The following is a 16099-nucleotide window of genomic DNA, read 5'->3' as shown; positions in this document are numbered from 1 at the left end:
GTTTCTCCTAATTCCCAACACCCTGGAATTCCCAAGGCGTCCCTGGACCCAGACTGAAGGGGTGCACAGATAGTTTTCAGGATGTGAACCGTGGTGGGGGTTTCGGCTTTCTATTTCGCCGTGGTGGCCTAGGGGATCCTGGAAGGCGGTGCCTGGCCCGGCCTGGCTTCGCCCCCAGGGCGGGTCTGGGGCGGGTCCTTTGGGGGCGGGGCCAAAGTCCCTTTTTTTTTCCACCGCTGTTAGCGGTGAGAAGCGCAGAGGCTTGGGGCAACCGAGCTGCAGCGAGGCCGCGGTGCTGGGGGCGAGCCGAGCGGCGGCAGCGGAGCTCTGTCGCGAGACGCAGCGTCAAGAGGCAGACTATTCAGCGGGCTCACCAGCCAGGGAGTCTCTGCTCTGGGATTTGATAATTCAAACCTCTTTTTTATCTCTTCCTTTCCTTAAGCGGTTTTCTAAAAGTGTATTGTTTTACGCTTTAATTTATTATTATTATTATTATTATTATTATTATTTTTGCTTCGTACTCCCCCTCTTAAATCTTGCCAACGGTTTGGAGAGGTTGCGCCTTCACTCCCTCAAATCACTTCGGATTTTGGAAATCAGCAAAGGAAAGAGGTAGCAAGAGCTCCAGAGAGAAGTCGAGGAAGAGAGACCGGTCAGAGAGAGCGCGCTGGCGAGCGAGCGGAGAGAGGGACAGGGGCAAAGTGACTGACCTGCTTTTGGGGGTGACCGCCAGAGCGCGGCGTGAGCCCTCCCCCTTGGGATCTTGCATCGGACCAGTGGCGCTGACGGACAGACAGACAGACACCGCCCCCAGCCCCAGCGCCCACCTCCTCGCCGGCGGGCTGCCGACCGTGGACGCGGCGGCGAGCCGCGAGCAGGAGCCGAAGCCCGCGCCCGGAGGCGGGGTGGAGGGGGTCGGGGCTCGCGGGATTGCACTGAAACTTTTCGTCCAACTTCTGGGCTCTTCTCGCTCCGGAGCAGCCGTGGTCCGTGCCGGAGGAGGCAAACCGATCGGAGCTGGGAGAAGTGTTAGCTCGGGCCTGGAGAAGCCGGAGCCCGAGAAGAGAGAGGAGGAAGAGGAGGAAGAGGAGAGGGGGCCGCAGTGGGCGCTCGGCTCGCAGGAGCCGGGCTCATGGACGGGTGAGGCGGCCGTGTGCGCAGACAGTGCTCCAGCCGCGCGCGCGCCCCAGGCCCCGACCCGGGCCTCGGTTCCAGGAGGGAGAGGAGCCCGCCAAGGCGCGCAAGAGAGCGGGCTGCCTCGCAGTCCGAGCCGGAGAGGGAGCGCGAGCCGCGCCGGCCCCGGACGGGCCTCCGAAACCATGAACTTTCTGCTCTCTTGGGTGCACTGGACCCTGGCTTTACTGCTGTACCTCCACCATGCCAAGGTAAGCGGTCGTGCCCGACTGCTGTCGCCGGGCCGTGGCGAGCGCCTCTCCGGCTTGGGGGACGTGCGTGCGTGCGTGCGAGCGCGCGCGTGGGGGGCTTCGTGCCCCACGCGGGTCCTTGGGCACCGGGCGCGAGGCGTCCCCCCTCTGTCGTCGTTACGTGGAGGGGGAGGGGGGTGCGCGCTAGGTGGGAGGGCGCCAGGATCGTCTCGCCGCCCACGCGGGCCCTGCCCACCCACCAGAGTCACCGCACGTACGATCTGGGCCGAGCAGCGGAGGGCGGGAGCCAGAGGAGGAGGCTGAGGGGGCTGGGCTTGCGCCGCGGCTGGCGGCAGAAGTTTGCTCCGGGTCGCGGGTCCCGGGAGTACTGGAAGTCCGGGCGACGGGGGCGGGAGTCCGGAGCCCAGCGGGCATGCCTAGGGGGTGCTCGGACCTTGGACCGGGGGAGGGCAGAGATCGTGGAGGGGGCAGGGCGCGGGCGACCGAGGGGGTCTTTGCTGTCACTGCCGTTCGGGTCTCTTCGGCCCTTGCAGTGAGTTTGGGAAAACTTTTTTTAGGATTGATTGCTGCGGGGACCCTCTCCTACCCTTCCAGCTTGTTGGGCCACCTGCGCCGCGCCACCCCCTCCCGTCCCCGCTCGCGTCCCGCGCGGTGCCCGCCCTCCCCCGCCCGGCCGGGCGCGCGCGGCGCAGAGCCGATTACATCAGCCCGGGCCTGGCCGGCCTCGTGTTCCCGGAGCCGCGGCTGCCGGAGCCCGGAGACCCGGGCGACGAGCGGCGCCCCTCCCCCCACCGGCCCTCCGCGAGGAAGGTGACCTCTGGAGGTATCCCCAGCTCCGGGACCCGGAGAAACTCCCATACCCCTTTACGCCCGTTCCCAACTTCTACCCATGCCTTGCGCTAGGAAGAATTTCCCGACGCCCCTTCCCTCCCCCCCGCCCCCTTTTTCCCCATTTCCTGCTTGATGTGTAGAGAAGCCCTTCCCATCCTTTTATATTTTCCTTTTCTTTTCGAAGACTCTTCGGACCTTTCCTGGGCCCCGGGTCCAGGAAAAGGACCGTGACTGTCAGGCCTAGGGGTGCTGGGGGCCCACCCACCCTTCGGTTCTGCGTGGAAACGCTAACCTAAGTTTTGAGTTGCTGAAGGTGTGCTTCCCCAGCAGCTCTGGGGAGCTGTGTTTCAGCTTTTTTGGCGAGGGGGGGTTGTCAGCGAAGGGTAAACTGGTATCACCCACTTTCCCCTTTTTAGAAGGATGGCTTGATATTTGCTACGGCAGGGGGGGGCGTGGGACCAGCTCTTCCCACCCCTTTGGTAGGACCCCCCTGTCAATATCAAACCCCATGCCCAGACAGCAGGTGGTTTAACTTCGAACTTGCCCACCCAACTTGCCTATTAAGGGATCCCTTTATGCTCTTTCCCATTAATCCTCAGCTAGAGAGCCTTCTTGGAGAGGAGGCAGAAGGAAGGAGATGAGCAGGGGTCCCTGTCACCATCCGGAGCTCCTCAGACCCTGGCACAAAGGCCTTGGTTTTGGGCCTCCATGTGGGGAGGAGGGGCAGGAGTGCCTGGCCACAGTGTGACCTTCAGAGGCCCCCAGAGAAGGACACCTGGGCAGTCCCTGCCTAGAACCTCCCCATCTAGGAGGGGGTTCAAAGTTTCTGTTCCCTTTCTCCATTGGGGTTTAGCTTGAGAACTAAGGGAGAGTGCCGTGGGCGTATTGAGGGGGTAGTTGAGGGCCTGTGGGTATAGAGCCTACCTGTGGCAGTTGCAATAGGAGGCTATCCCCTGAGAAGGGCCACCTCTGACCTTGGCCCAGATGGCAAGGCTGAGAGCCCTGAGCGGACTGCTTTTAGGTGGAGAAAGAGAAAGACAGACCAAGGCTAGGTGGGAAGCCTTCTCAGGGCAGTTGGAGGTCCGGGTTGGTGCAAAGCAGGTGGCTGTGGAGTTGGTGAGAGCAGGAACCCTGGGAAAGGCCCGGAAGCCTTTGCCTGCTTGCTACTGTCAGGTCCACATGGCCTTCTTGGTGACCTTCACAGCTTCTGGGGAGGGAGGGAAGGAGCTGGGGGGAATGAAGAAGGTTGGGGGTGGCTCAGGCTCAGGGTGGAGCAGGGGACCCCTTGGGGGCTGGGCAGAACTGAGGGGAGGCTACATTTGAGCAAAGTGCCCTGTCCAGGTGAGAGGCTTGGGGATGTGGTGGGATCGGAGCCTGGCAAGGCCCTAGGCAGACGGGGGTGAGAGGAAACTGTCACTCTCCCTTCCTTAGGGCCTTCCTCCCAGCGTTTCAGCCCTTGAGCAACCTGTGGGTAGGCTGACTGTTCCTGAGGCCTGGGAAGAGTTTGGGTGGGGGAGGGTAGTTGGTGCCCTTCGGTCCTCTGCACCCCCTCCCTCTTCAACACCAGCTCACCCTGGTATTTGTCATGTCAGCAGGGGAAGGTCACCATGTTGTTTTTCTCGCCCCCAGTCCTTCCTTCCTGCCCCAGTCCAAATTTGTCCTCCTATTTGACCTTAATACTTACCCATGGCTTTGGACCAGGGAATCAGGGTTAGAGAGAAAAAAGGAAAGGGCAAGAGCGGGAAGGTGCTAAGGGCCTGGACAGCACAGGATTCTTGTATTGTCCTCCTACCCTGTGAGCTCCCCGGCACCTGGCTGGTCTTTAACTTCTGTGGGTTCAGAACTGAAGCACTCCCAGATAATGGGGACGCCCTGGACCTGCAGGGACCCCTTCCTGTCCCCTGCTGGACTCAGAAGCCTTGGAGGAGCTGGGGTTTGTGAGGGAGTGTTGGGAGAGAGGCCAGAGGAGATCAAGGGATTCAGTGGCAGGCCTCTGCACTCCTGCACTCCTGTGGCTGCCCCTGCCTCTGCCCTTGCCAATGCTCTTTACGCTTTGTTTTGTCCTCAGTGGTCCCAGGCTGCACCCACGACAGAAGGAGAGCAGAAAGCCCAAGAAGGTGAGTCCCTATGCTCTTGGATGAGGTCCTCCTTGTCTGGGGGGGGTGTGTGTGCAGGGGTAAGCCCCATTCTTACTTTTCAGACCTGGGGGCCTGACTGGACTGTGAGGGTCAAGATTTGCATGGGAACTGTGTGAGCTTAGCCCTGTGTTTCTTGGTGCCGTCTGTTCGGTGTCCTGCTAAAAACAGGACTTGTTGCTTTTTCTAACAGCTTTTCTGGTGAAATTTTAGCTGGAAAGGTTGCCGTGAGCACAGATGAGGAAGGCAGTGTTCAGGCTTTCCAGATGTGCAGGGAGGTATCTCTCGTACCCGCTTCTCCCAGGGGAGGGTAAATGTTTAGTGCCATTTCCTACTCAGCCGAGGCCCACCCGTGGGGGCTGTGACCCTTCCTGTGTGAGCTGGAGATACGAGGCCAGGGGCTGGAGAGTGGGGGCAGGGTAGCAGGCCATCCTAACTGGACTCCCAAGCCCTGGGTTTGCATTTCTCTCGAGGGTGGCAGCTTCCGCAGACTGCGTTTGGGTGCTGTGAACTTCCCTAAAGGACCAGCAGAGGGCCGGCTGTAGCTTTCAGGCGCCCCGCCCCCTGCCCAACCCCGAGTCCGCCTGCCTTTTGTTCCAGTGTGGTTTGGAGTACTGGGTTCCTCCCATTTCTCTGGGGACGCCCTGGCTCTCCCCAGCACTGAGTGTGGCCTCTGCTCCAGCCGGATGCCACTCCTCCAGTGTCCTTCCTCTGAGTAGGGAAGGCCCTGGGGTCTTCCTCCTAGCTAGTTTCCCTGACCCAAATCCAGTGCGGCTGCTGGAGCCAGCCAAGGAAGGCTGGTGATGTCCAGCCGGTTTTGCCTCCTCCCCCGGGAGCCCTTTCTCTGGCCCAGGGCCTGGCTTTCTGCCACTCCCTGGCCCCGGCCACTGACAGGCCCCTACTTCCAAAGTGCTACCCACCCCCTTCTGCTTCCTAGTGGGCTCTGTGGTCTGGGAGAGGCAAGACAAATGGTCTTTGTTTGATGGAGAAGAGGTTGTCTGCCATAAATAAGGAAAACCACGAAAGCCTGATGCTGGAGTGTATGTGTGCACACGCCCCAAGCAGCAGGACAGCTTTCCTTGGGGGCAGGGGCCAGGTCCCCATGGATACTGGCCAAGGCACTTCACCTCCTGTGCACCTTGGGGATTCCAAGAAGTTTTTGGAAAGAATTCTCATCTCGGGTCTTTTTACCTTTAGCTCCCCGTCCCCATTCATTGCTCAGGTCACACCTTCCTGTGTGTGGCTGTTAACTAGCCTAGACCACCTTTGTCCCAGCTAAGATGAAAGGTTAGTTTTTTAAAAAAAAACTCTGGGTTAGTCATCTTCAATATAGACTTGCCTTGAAAAGAATTTTTCAGATCTGATCTCATGGGCTTTTTTTTTTTTTTTCTTTTTTTGGCCGTGTTTTATATTAACTCTTTGGAGGTAGACAAGAATTCTGTGCTTGTTTGTCCAGATAGAAAAGAGAGCCCTTGAGCGGGGCAGTGGGGTGTTGGTTTACATGATCCCCACTCCTTTTCCTGTCTGACCTCTGTGGCCACCGGTCCACCTTTTCCTCGATGCCTCAGTTTCTCCCCAGCTACCCTATCATTTACCCGAGTCCCATCTTCTTTACCTTTCTGGGGGGGGGGCTTGGTGAAGAGTAAAAGGAGGCTTGGCTGTGGCCCCAGGTTGGGAGGAGGGGTGTATAGTCTCTGGAGCGTGCACTTAAAATGCCTTGGTGACATTCCAAACTTTGTCACCTGGAATGAAAAAAGAAGAGTTGTTTTCAGGGCTAGCAAAGAAAGACAGAGCTCCACCTTCCTGCTCACTTCAGTGTCTTTAGAGGTCAGGCCAACCTGCTGCTGCAGATAGCCAGTGGGAGGCCCAGAGACCGGAGGGGCAGGCCCAAGGTCACAATAACTGCCATCAGAGCCTGGGCCCCTGTGTGGGCTTCTGTCCCTTTTCTCACTTCAGGGACAGGCTTCTGTGGGGTAGCCTTAGAGGTGTGACCAGAAGTGGCAGGATGAGCCACCATTTGATGTCTCAAGGAGGTTCCGTGCTCTCTAGTGCCTGCCCGTTGGCCCTGAATTACCCCTTCCTTCTCCCATGTACTTCAGACTCTGCCTGGGAAATTGTCTCTTCCCTGTCTTCCTCCAGGTCAGGTTCTAGAAACGCTTTGTACGGCGACAGCTCTTGTTTTTTCCATGATGCAAACAGTTTGCTCTCTAGGGCGGGGTTCTTAGTTCTGGCAGACCTTTGCCGTGTGCCTGCCCACTGCCACCTGCTGATTTGTCTTCAGCTAAAGTCTGGGGAGGGGGAACTGGCAGGTACCTCCTGAAGCCTCTATGCTTGTGCACGATATAGGTGTTGGAAGGCTTTGATGTCACAGCCCGTTCTAACTGCTTCTTACCAGCAGTATGGTCTTTGGGGACAAATTACAGAGTTTCTCTGAGCCTCTCAGTCTTCATTTACAAAATGGGGGCCCTGGTAATACTTAGTGGTACTGTGGGGAAGAGTGTGTCCATACTCAGCTGTCCCTAGTGTCCAGTTTGTGCTTGGTGAGTGGCTGTTGGCCCGGTTGGCATTATGGCCGTAGCTGTGAGAGGAAAGTGGGAAACAAGCGTACCCATGCTCGGGCCATCCTCTGGTGTCACAGTTGGTATGAACGTACTGTTACAATGAGGAAGAGAGTCGGAGGTGGCAGGACACCTCCCCTGGACCTGGACCTATAAACGAGGGAGGAGCTTCAGTTGGATTTTTTCAGAAGAGCTTACCGGATACGCGAGCTGTGAGGAGCGGTCTTACAAAACTCGTTGGAGGTAGAGGCTGGTCACCTTTTTGTATCCACCAACTGGCTCACGTGTCATCCCTCCCACACAGTGGTGAAGTTCATGGACGTCTACCAGCGCAGCTATTGCCGTCCAATCGAGACCCTGGTGGACATCTTCCAGGAGTACCCCGATGAGATAGAGTACATCTTCAAGCCGTCCTGTGTGCCCCTCATGCGCTGTGGGGGTTGCTGCAATGACGAGGCCTTGGAGTGTGTGCCCACCTCAGAGAGCAACATCACCATGCAGGTGGGCCCCTGTGGCGTAGGGGGTAAGGGATCCAGGTGGGCAGGGGCGTACAGGGAGGGGCACTAGAAGGTTGTCTGGGCCTCTGCCTGGGAAACTTTTGCTAGGAGGAGCTAAATTGGGGTTAGGGGTGAGGAGATGAGGTCGGGGGTTCTTTTCCACCTTGGGGAAGAAGATGTCTGCCTGGCCTGCTTCCCAGCCGAAGTTCTCTGCGATTTGATCATCTCCTCTGCCTTGATGACCTTTACTCCCTGGGCTCAACAGGGGTCTGCTGCCCACAATGAGGCTTTCTCTTTGGAAGAGCCCAGAGGCTTTCCCCACTTGAGGGTTCTGTTTGGGAAGCTGGATGAGACTGGTCTATACAGAGTTCAAAGCCAGTCTTGGGGTGCTACCTAGCGATGGGTGGATCTGGGCCCAGACGGGGTGGAGAGTGGGAGGGAGCTCAGCAACACGGGGTGGGTAGCACTTAGGAAGCTTTTAGGGGTCAAGGTGAAGCTTGGGAGGGGATAAAGGAAGGGAAGGGATGGGATGGTAAGAATCCAGGACCTGAATTCCCAGCCTGGCCAACCCTTGCAGCCGTGCCTGCTCTTGAGAAGAGCAGGTACTCTTTGAGGCCAGCAGGGTTGGGGGAGTTGGGGTGACCCGAGGCTCTTTTCTGTTAGAGCCCTGGTCTCCCTACCTCCACCACCTGTCCCTGCTCAATAGAACCCCTGGGTGCTGAATGGCAGGAGCCCCGGGGTGTCCCATAGGGGTATGGCTGGCTGGGTCACTAACCTCTGTGCTCCGCTCCCTCCCTCTACAGATCATGCGGATCAAACCTCACCAAAGCCAGCACATAGGAGAGATGAGCTTCCTCCAGCACAGCAGATGTGAATGCAGGTGAGGCCAGAGCTCTGCACTCACGTAGTACACACAGCCTGCTCCAAAAGCTGAGTCCAAGCTGAGTCCGAGCTGAGTCCGGCGCGCTTGTCAGCCCAGGTCCGCCTTGCAACTAACTGTGCGACCTTGGGTGTTTGACCTCAGTGTGTTGCGGCTGGTTCCTCACCTCTAGAAAATGGGCACCACAATTCGGTGTAGACACCCCCCCACACACACACACAACATTATCAACATTATGGGGATCGACTTTGTTATTCTGCAAAAAGATATAGGATAGCATTGCTAAATCGTAGACGTCATGTTCAGTTATTACTGTGTTGTCAATGTCATCATCTTTAATTCCTGTGTCTCTCCCCCCCCCTTCTCTACCCATTGCAGACCAAAGAAAGATAGAACAAAGCCAGAAAAGTAAGTGAGCACATGTTGAGCGCTCCTTTCCCGTTGTCTTTGTTTGGGGCTGTCAGCTTCCTCTCTTTGGGTGCTTTCAGTGGGTCGGGGCCTTGTGTGGGAGGGATACTGTGACAGCAGTGGGATGGAGCCAGCTTCAGGCTTCCGGCTCTAGGATGATGAAGAAATCCAACCTGGAGTCTGCTGTTTCTTCCCCTGAGGAAGACGCTGCTCTCTGGGGCTCAGGTCCCTCCTGGCCAGAGCACACCGATTTGGTGGAGGGTGCGGGGGACACTTGCACCCACAGCACAGTGAGGGAGAGGGGGTGGGTGCCAGAGGGCAGTTTCTGTGTGTCAGGGGATGTGGCCTTGGCCTTGTTCGGCCGTGACTGTGGCCGTGCAGGTTTCTTCGGTCCCAGGAGATTTCTTGGTGTGTATATGCCTTCCGCAGGCTTCCTGTTGTTTGTTGCGGAAGGTCAGTTCAGGATGGGGGGAATGGCAGACATTGCTGGGGGAATGAAGTTGCAGGGAGGGAGCGACTGAGAGAGAGTACCCATGCCCTCTTCCCTTCCCCCCCCACCTTTCTGTCCACCCTACCGCCTAGGGGATGTGAAGTCCTCCTGCTTCTCCCTAAGTCCCCAGATTCTGGGACAACTGTATCTGCCAGAGCGATGGAGCTCTGTGCGGAGAGCTTTCTCCTTCCACCCTTCCCGTGCTTTCTCTCAAGCAGGACAGACCGGCCCCCTCCCCAGGTCCCTTCCTCCTGTCTCTCTTTCCCTATGGTAGACAGGCTGCCTTGTCTTATCTGGGACCTGGCAGGCCTAGAGAGTGCTGGTTCCCTGGAGGGTGGCGGGCTGTAGCCTGCTCTCTCAGCTATTCTTCAGATGTCTGTTTTGCCCACAGGGAGAGTGGTAGGGCTCGCCTGAGCTCGGAGGAGAGTCTAGTGGCAGGCTGTGACAGGCTGAAGAGAAGAGTCTCTGCTGAGTCCCCTGGGCCCCCTAATCACACACCCAGGCTGTGCTGTCCCTCTTTCCCCCCTGGACCCACCATCAGTGTTGGGCTCTGAGGACCATTATCCCCCAACTCCCATCCCAGATGACTGCTGGGCAGCTGGTGCCCATGTCCTGCCCTTGCTTTTACGCCACCTCTTAAGTAACTGCTCCCTCTCACCAAGGATATTGTGAGGCAGGACCTCCAGAGGAACCTCTGGCACCACACTTGGCAATGAAGGTAGAAGCGCAGCCCACACTCCTAACCCTTTCCCCTTCAAGCTATCGCCTCCTGACCTTAACGGTCTAACTGTACTTCCCGGCTAAAGAGCTTGCCCTTATGGCTCTGCACCCTGCCTGGGACCAGGAGCCACATGAGCCTAGAAGCTGTGCTTTTCCCAGTCTCTGCTGCCCACTCAAAACCTGCCTGGGGCTGGGGTTGCCACCCTGTGGTGGGCAAAGTGAGGAGGAGGGTGTGTGCTGTCCCGGCCCACCCATGTCTGAGGTCCTTCCCGGAGACTGCTCCAGGGAGTGGCTAGGGTGGCTTTGGGTCTCCTGCTCTTGCCTCTGTCTTCTTCATCGCTCCCCTCTTCTCTTCCCTCTTGTTCTCTTTCTGTCTGTTTCTGTTTTTATATTTTCCAGAAAATCAGTTCGAGGAAAGGGAAAGGGTCAAAAACGAAAGCGCAAGAAATCCCGGTTTAAGTCCTGGAGCGCGTACGTTGGTGCCGCTGCTGTCTAATTCCTTGGAGCCTTCCTGGCCTCCAGACAATCGCCTGCGGTTCCTCTAACCCTGCCCCCCCCCACTCCCCGCCCCTCAGCTCCCCTCTGGCTCTTGCCCTGCCCTCCTGCTGGCCTCAGTCTCTCTCTCACTCACTCCACTAATGGCACCAATGGGTAGACCTGGTGGTGGCAACGCTGGTCCAGGGTTGGGCTGGGGTGGGTGGAAGGTGAGTAAGTCTGGAGCAGTCGACTGAGGGAGGGGGTCTCTGGCTTGGCTGGGCACCGACTTTCTCTCACCCACTGGGCATTGGTGGCGGGGCCATTGTTGGCATGGGTGCTGGCCGTCGGGGCCCTCTCACCCAACTGGTTTCCACTGCTCCGTGCTCCCGCACACGTCTGGAGGGGCAGGGTGGTGTGGAAGGCAGATGTGGAATGAGTTGCAGGGTGCGATGGTGGGAAGCGGAGTGTGAAGGTGGAGCTTGAATGGGCGAGGCACGATGTGGCGGCCTCCTCCCATCTCTTGGAACTGCTTTGATCCCGGACTTGAGGCTCCAGGAGGGGAAGCCCTTTCTACTCCAGGCCCACCGAGATCACTCGTGGAAGTGGCCCATAGGGCGGGCTCCCTCTGGTTACAGCCTGTGGTGGGCTTGGAGACCTAGCTGGTGGACAGTGCCGCTGGACTGGCTTGCCTTCTGCTGGCCCTCTCCGTTGGTGGAGGGTCTGGGCAGGGGCCCTTTTTCAGGGAGAAGGTGCCCTGGTGGTCTCATGGGCCACTCATCATTGCTGTTCCCAGTAGGTAAAGAGTCAAGGTGTGTTCTGGGCACAGCAGCAGTTGAGGCCCTGGGGCCCGAGATAGGCCCATGTCTTCATGGGGCACAGCACTGCCCCTTAGGCAGCCTTCTCCCTGCACTCTGCCCGCCTGTGCCCTCCTCTTTCTATAGGCAGATGTCCTGCCAGCGCTGCGTGTCTTTCTGCCACTCTCTCTGTCTTCTGCTAGAGTGCTCGGATCTTTCCAGAACGTGGAAAGGGCCTAGGGGCCGATGAGCTGGGCGGGGGAAGCCGTTTCAGACCTGTTAGGGGGTGTTGCATGGGTTTTTTTTTTTCTCTCTCTCTCTGCTGATGCTCTAGCTTAGATGTCTTTCCTTTTGCCTTTTTGCAGTCACTGTGAGCCTTGCTCAGAGCGGAGAAAGCATTTGTTTGTCCAAGATCCGCAGACGTGTAAATGTTCCTGCAAAAACACAGACTCGCGTTGCAAGGCGAGGCAGCTTGAGTTAAACGAACGTACTTGCAGGTTGGTTTCCAGAGGGCGAGCAAGAGAGTCAGAGAGGGGCATCGCAGACATGGGAGAGAGAGAGAGAGAGAGACAGAGAGGGCATGCTTGTGAGGGGCCAGCTGCTTGCTCAGCTTCTAGCTGCCTGCGTGCGTTACCACTGCTGCCTTCTCTGCTCCTGAGGCTGTGTGGGGCCTCGGGCTCCAGTCTGGCCTGGCAGGCCTGCGTTGAGAGGGCCCCGGTTGCCTGAGTGGGTAGGCTGCTGTGACTTACCATGTCAGTGTGGACGCAAGCTGTGTGTTGTGTCCCGAGGTCCTGCTGCTTGTGGAGGCTGTTGGTGCTGATGTCGTTAAGTCTATCTTTGGAGCAAATGCTGAAACCTGAAAGCCCTTCCAGAAGTGGAATGATGTCTAACAGTGTTCCCTGGCTGCACCTTTGCCCCCACCCCACCCCTGAGAGGCTGCACAGCTAGACCTCTCTCCACTCAGTGTATTTTTCCTGGGCTTGGAGCTTTGTCTCCTGTTGTCTGTGTCCCCTTCAGACTATGGCTTCCCGAAGAACAGGCTGCCCTCCCCCCCACCCCCCAGACCGGGACTCTGTGAGGACAGGCTGTGTCCACCTCAGACTGGGCTTCCTGAGAGTGGGGCTCTGCTGTTGGTTTAGGTTGGGAAACTCTTTCTCTGTACATCTGAGGACAGTAGATAGCTTATCCTGCATTTGCCAGGCCAAGGGTGATGATCCTGAACAGCCCACACATTTCAAAATGCTCTCAGTGTGGTTGCAGGAAACAGCCTGGCGTGACTCTGGGCCTGGTTCATAAACCACTGAGATACTCAGGTGTCTGTACTCCTGTCCTTTGTCCGTGGGGACCAAGGAAGCGTCAAGCTCATGAGTGACTATTGTCTGTGACCACATTCAGTGGGGGAGGTCAGGAGTACAAGGGCTGTTGACGGGGTTGGTCATACCAGTTCAAATCCTCATCCCGAGGATGAGCATCGCCAGGGAGGAAAAGCTCTCAAGGGATGGCCCATACAGGACCAGCCCTCCCAACCCCCACGTAGAGCAAGGACTCTTTGGTGTGTGCCCCCTTCCCTGCCTGCATTCTTGTGTTTGTGGGTGCTCAAAAGACATCAGGGACCTGGCCTTGGTGGTTGGTGTGGAGTTGTGCCTGGGAAACACCGAGGCCACTGAGCGTGTGATCGCTGTGTGGTAGGGACTCTTCCAAAGGGGCTCAGTTTCCCAGAGGGTTTTAAGGAAGACGAAGACCTTGGCATTGTAGAGTTTCCGGAATGAGCTGGAAGCTAATAGAAGTCACCTGACTTCTGGAGACCCCCTCCCCCCCAGTTCAGGACTGACTGGGTCTGGGAATTGTGGGTTCAAGACTGGGTTAGGACCCGTGTCCTCAGGCTGTCCTCAGAGGAACCAGCCATGGGCAGGAGCATGAGGAGAAAGTCCTTGGAGACGCACCTCCCCCACCCTTCAATAGGAGGAACAAAACCACTGAGTTGTTTGTCTTCAGCCCAAGTTAGGCATCAGGAGGTAAAAGACAGGTGTCCCCCCACCCCCATATCTCGGCCTGCAGCTGCCAGGCAGTTCCAGGTGGAAGCTAAGGCCGAGAGATGTGGGGAGCATAGTCATTCTCCTGCCTTCTAGCAGCTCCAGGACACACTACTTGTCCTTCCTGGGGCAGAAACACACCCTCATGGCAGTCCTCTGTCATTGGCTTAGCTCAAGGTATTTTTGCCATGCCCTGTCTACTCTTCTAAACTCACCCTTAGCGCAAGAACTGAAAACCCTTTTGCAGGGACCCCCTCCCAGCTAACTACTTCTAACCCTGTCACCCATGTGTTGTGGAATGTTACATGGGGGCTGTCCTTTGGTAACTGCTCATTTGTTGCTTTGTGAGTATTTCCGTGTCTGTCTTGTCTCCCATCGGTCGCCATCTTTAGAAGGCAGGGATGCATCTCTCTCTCCCTCTCTCTCTCCACTGGGACTCTGTCTCACCTGCACCTTTGGGAACTCTGCCCCTGTGGCGCCAGCCTACAGGGACCCATGGGTTCCCAGGCCTGGGAAGGCTGCTTGCCTCATTTCCAGGCTCCCTAACCCCCTGACTGTCTTTGCCATTTTCTCCCCAGATGTGACAAGCCAAGGCGGTGAGCCAGGCTGCAGGAAGGAGCCTCCCTCAGGGTTTCGGGAACCAGACCTCTCACCAGAAAGACCGACTAACCATGTCACCACCACACCATCATCGTCACCATCGACAGAACAGTCCTTAATCCAGAAAGCCTGACATGAAGGAAGAGGAGACTCTTCAAGGAGCACTTTGGGTCCGGAGGGCGAGACTCCGGGCGGAAGCATTCCCGGGCGGGTGACCAAGCATGGTCCCTCGTGGAACTGGATTCGTCATTTTCTTTTACTTGCTGCTAAATCACCAAGCCCGGAAGATTAGGGAGTTTTATTTCTGGGATTCCTGTAGACACACCCACCCACATGCACACACACACACACACACACACACACATATATATATATATTATATATATAAATAAATATATATGTTTTATATATAAAATATATATATATTCTTTTTTTAAATTAACTTTGCTAATGTTATTGGTGTCTTCACTGGATGTGTTTGACTGCTGTGGACTTGAGTTGGGAGGAGAATGTCCCTGCTCGGATCCTGACAGGGGAGAGACAATGGGATGAAAGACTCCCGGTGTGGTCTTTCGTCCTTCTTAGAGAGGCCGAAGTCCTTTTGCCTGCCAGGGAACACGCAAGGCCAGGGCACGGGGGCACATTGGCTCACTTCCAGAAACGCGACAAACCCATCCCTGGCCCTGAGTCAAGAGGACAGAAAGACAGACGACAGAGAAAGAGACAAAGATGCTGGTTCCAACCAGGAGTTTGGGGAGCCTCAGGACATGGCATGCGCTGTGGATCCCCACTACGTGCTGCAAGCGTACCCTGCCCTCTGGGCACTGCCTGGAAGAATCAGGAACTCGGCCGGCCTTCAGCTCTCTCTTCCACTTCCGAGATGCCCAGGAGGCCTCCCACAGGTGTCCTGGCGAAGAGAAGACATATTGGTGGAAGAAGAGGCCTGGTGACGGCTCCTCCTCCTGGAAACCCCTCCTTCTCCCTACCCCACTTCCTGGGTACGGCCCAGGAGGACCTTGTGTGCTCAGACCGTTGAAACCACTAATTCTGTTGGCTGTGTGTGTGAGTGGCGAACCCTCCCCCGTCCTACCCTTTCCCGAGGCACAGAGCGATGGGGCAGGACCCGCAAGCCCCGCACGGAGGCAGAGAAAAGAGAAAGTGTTTTATATACGGTACTTATTTAATAGCCCTTTTTAATTAGAAATTAAAACAGTTAATTTAATTAAAGAGTAGGGTTTTTTCAGTATTCTTGGTTAATATTTAATTTCAACTATTTATGAGATGTATCTCTCGCTCTCTCTTATTTGTACTGTTTTGTGTGTGTGTGTGTGTGTGTGTGTGTGTGTGTGTGTGTGTAATCTGTGTTTCCAATCTCTCTCTCCCAGATCGGTGACAGTCACTAGCTTGTCCTGAGAAGATATTTAATTTTGCTAACACTCAGCTCTGCCCTTCCCTTGTCCCCACCACACATTCCTTTGAAATAAGGTTTCAATATACATTTACATACTATATATATATATATTTGGCAATTTGTGTTTGTATATAAATATATATATATATGTTTATGTATATATGTGATTCTGATAAAAATAGACATTGCTATTCTGTTTTTTATATGTAAAAACAAAACAAGAAAAAATAGAGAATTCTACATACTAAATCTCTCTCCTTTTTTAATTTTAATATTTGTTATCATTTATTTATTGGTGCTACTGTTTATCCGTAATAATTGTGGGGGAAAAAGATATTAACATCGAGTCTTTGTCTCTAGTGCAGTTTTCCGAGATATTCCGTAGTACATATTTATTTTTAAACAGCAACAAAGAAATACAGATATATCTTAAAAGAAAAAAAAAGCATTTTGTATTAAAGAATTGAATTCTGATCTCAAAGCTCTCTTTGGTCTCTCCTTCTCTATTGGGTTCTCCTGTCCCGCTTTCCCTCCTCCTTTGGGGTCCGTGGTATTTGTCTTAGGTGTGAGAAAGTGGTCCCCGGGGTGTAGGACACAGGGTGACCCATCCATTCCTGGCTCAGTATGAAGAGTGGGTGCTCTGGGGATGGGGAGAAGGGAGGGGGCTCCTTGGCCAAGGGACCTCTGGGGGCGGGGGCCTGTGACCCCAGTGTGTGTTTTGCTGCTGTGTGCTAAGTGGAAGAGTCCAATAGAATCGTTGCTCTAATGAGACTCACTGTTTTCCCCTGTGCAAGCCTTTCTGTCCTGTCCTAGTCTCAGGCAAGGTGGACCCTGCTTTGATCTTTGGCACAGTGAGCACTGGGCCCAAATCTGCTTCTAG

The 16099-nt window shown here is 55.8% G+C and overlaps 1 protein-coding gene across 5 annotated transcripts; it reads left to right on the top strand.

The window, feature by feature from the left end:
* The first annotated feature begins 247 nt into the window (after positions 1-247).
* Positions 248-15700, top strand: Vegfa (vascular endothelial growth factor A). 5 transcript variants are annotated; one of them, XM_060369527.1, is made up of 8 exons: positions 248-1385; positions 4285-4333; positions 7214-7410; positions 8210-8286; positions 8665-8694; positions 10304-10375; positions 11541-11672; positions 13787-15700. In XM_060369527.1, the coding sequence occupies exons 1-8, from the start codon at positions 1320-1322 to the stop codon at positions 13806-13808; spliced, it is 645 nt and encodes a 214-aa protein (XP_060225510.1). In that variant the 5' UTR covers positions 248-1319; the 3' UTR covers positions 13809-15700. The 5 variants fall into 5 exon arrangements, with proteins under 5 accessions (XP_060225510.1, XP_021495882.1, XP_060225509.1 ...); XM_021640207.2 differs by lacking the exon at positions 248-1385 and adding an exon at positions 1798-2208; XM_060369526.1 differs by lacking the exon at positions 248-1385 and adding an exon at positions 2696-3389.
* The last annotated feature ends 399 nt before the right edge of the window (positions 15701-16099 follow it).

This window comes from Meriones unguiculatus, chromosome 16 (genome assembly GCF_030254825.1).
Source record: "Meriones unguiculatus strain TT.TT164.6M chromosome 16, Bangor_MerUng_6.1, whole genome shotgun sequence".
Classification (NCBI taxonomy): Eukaryota; Metazoa; Chordata; class Mammalia; order Rodentia; family Muridae; genus Meriones; species Meriones unguiculatus.
The sequence above is the reverse complement of the archived record's forward strand: the minus strand, read 5'-3'. Positions and strand labels throughout refer to the sequence as shown.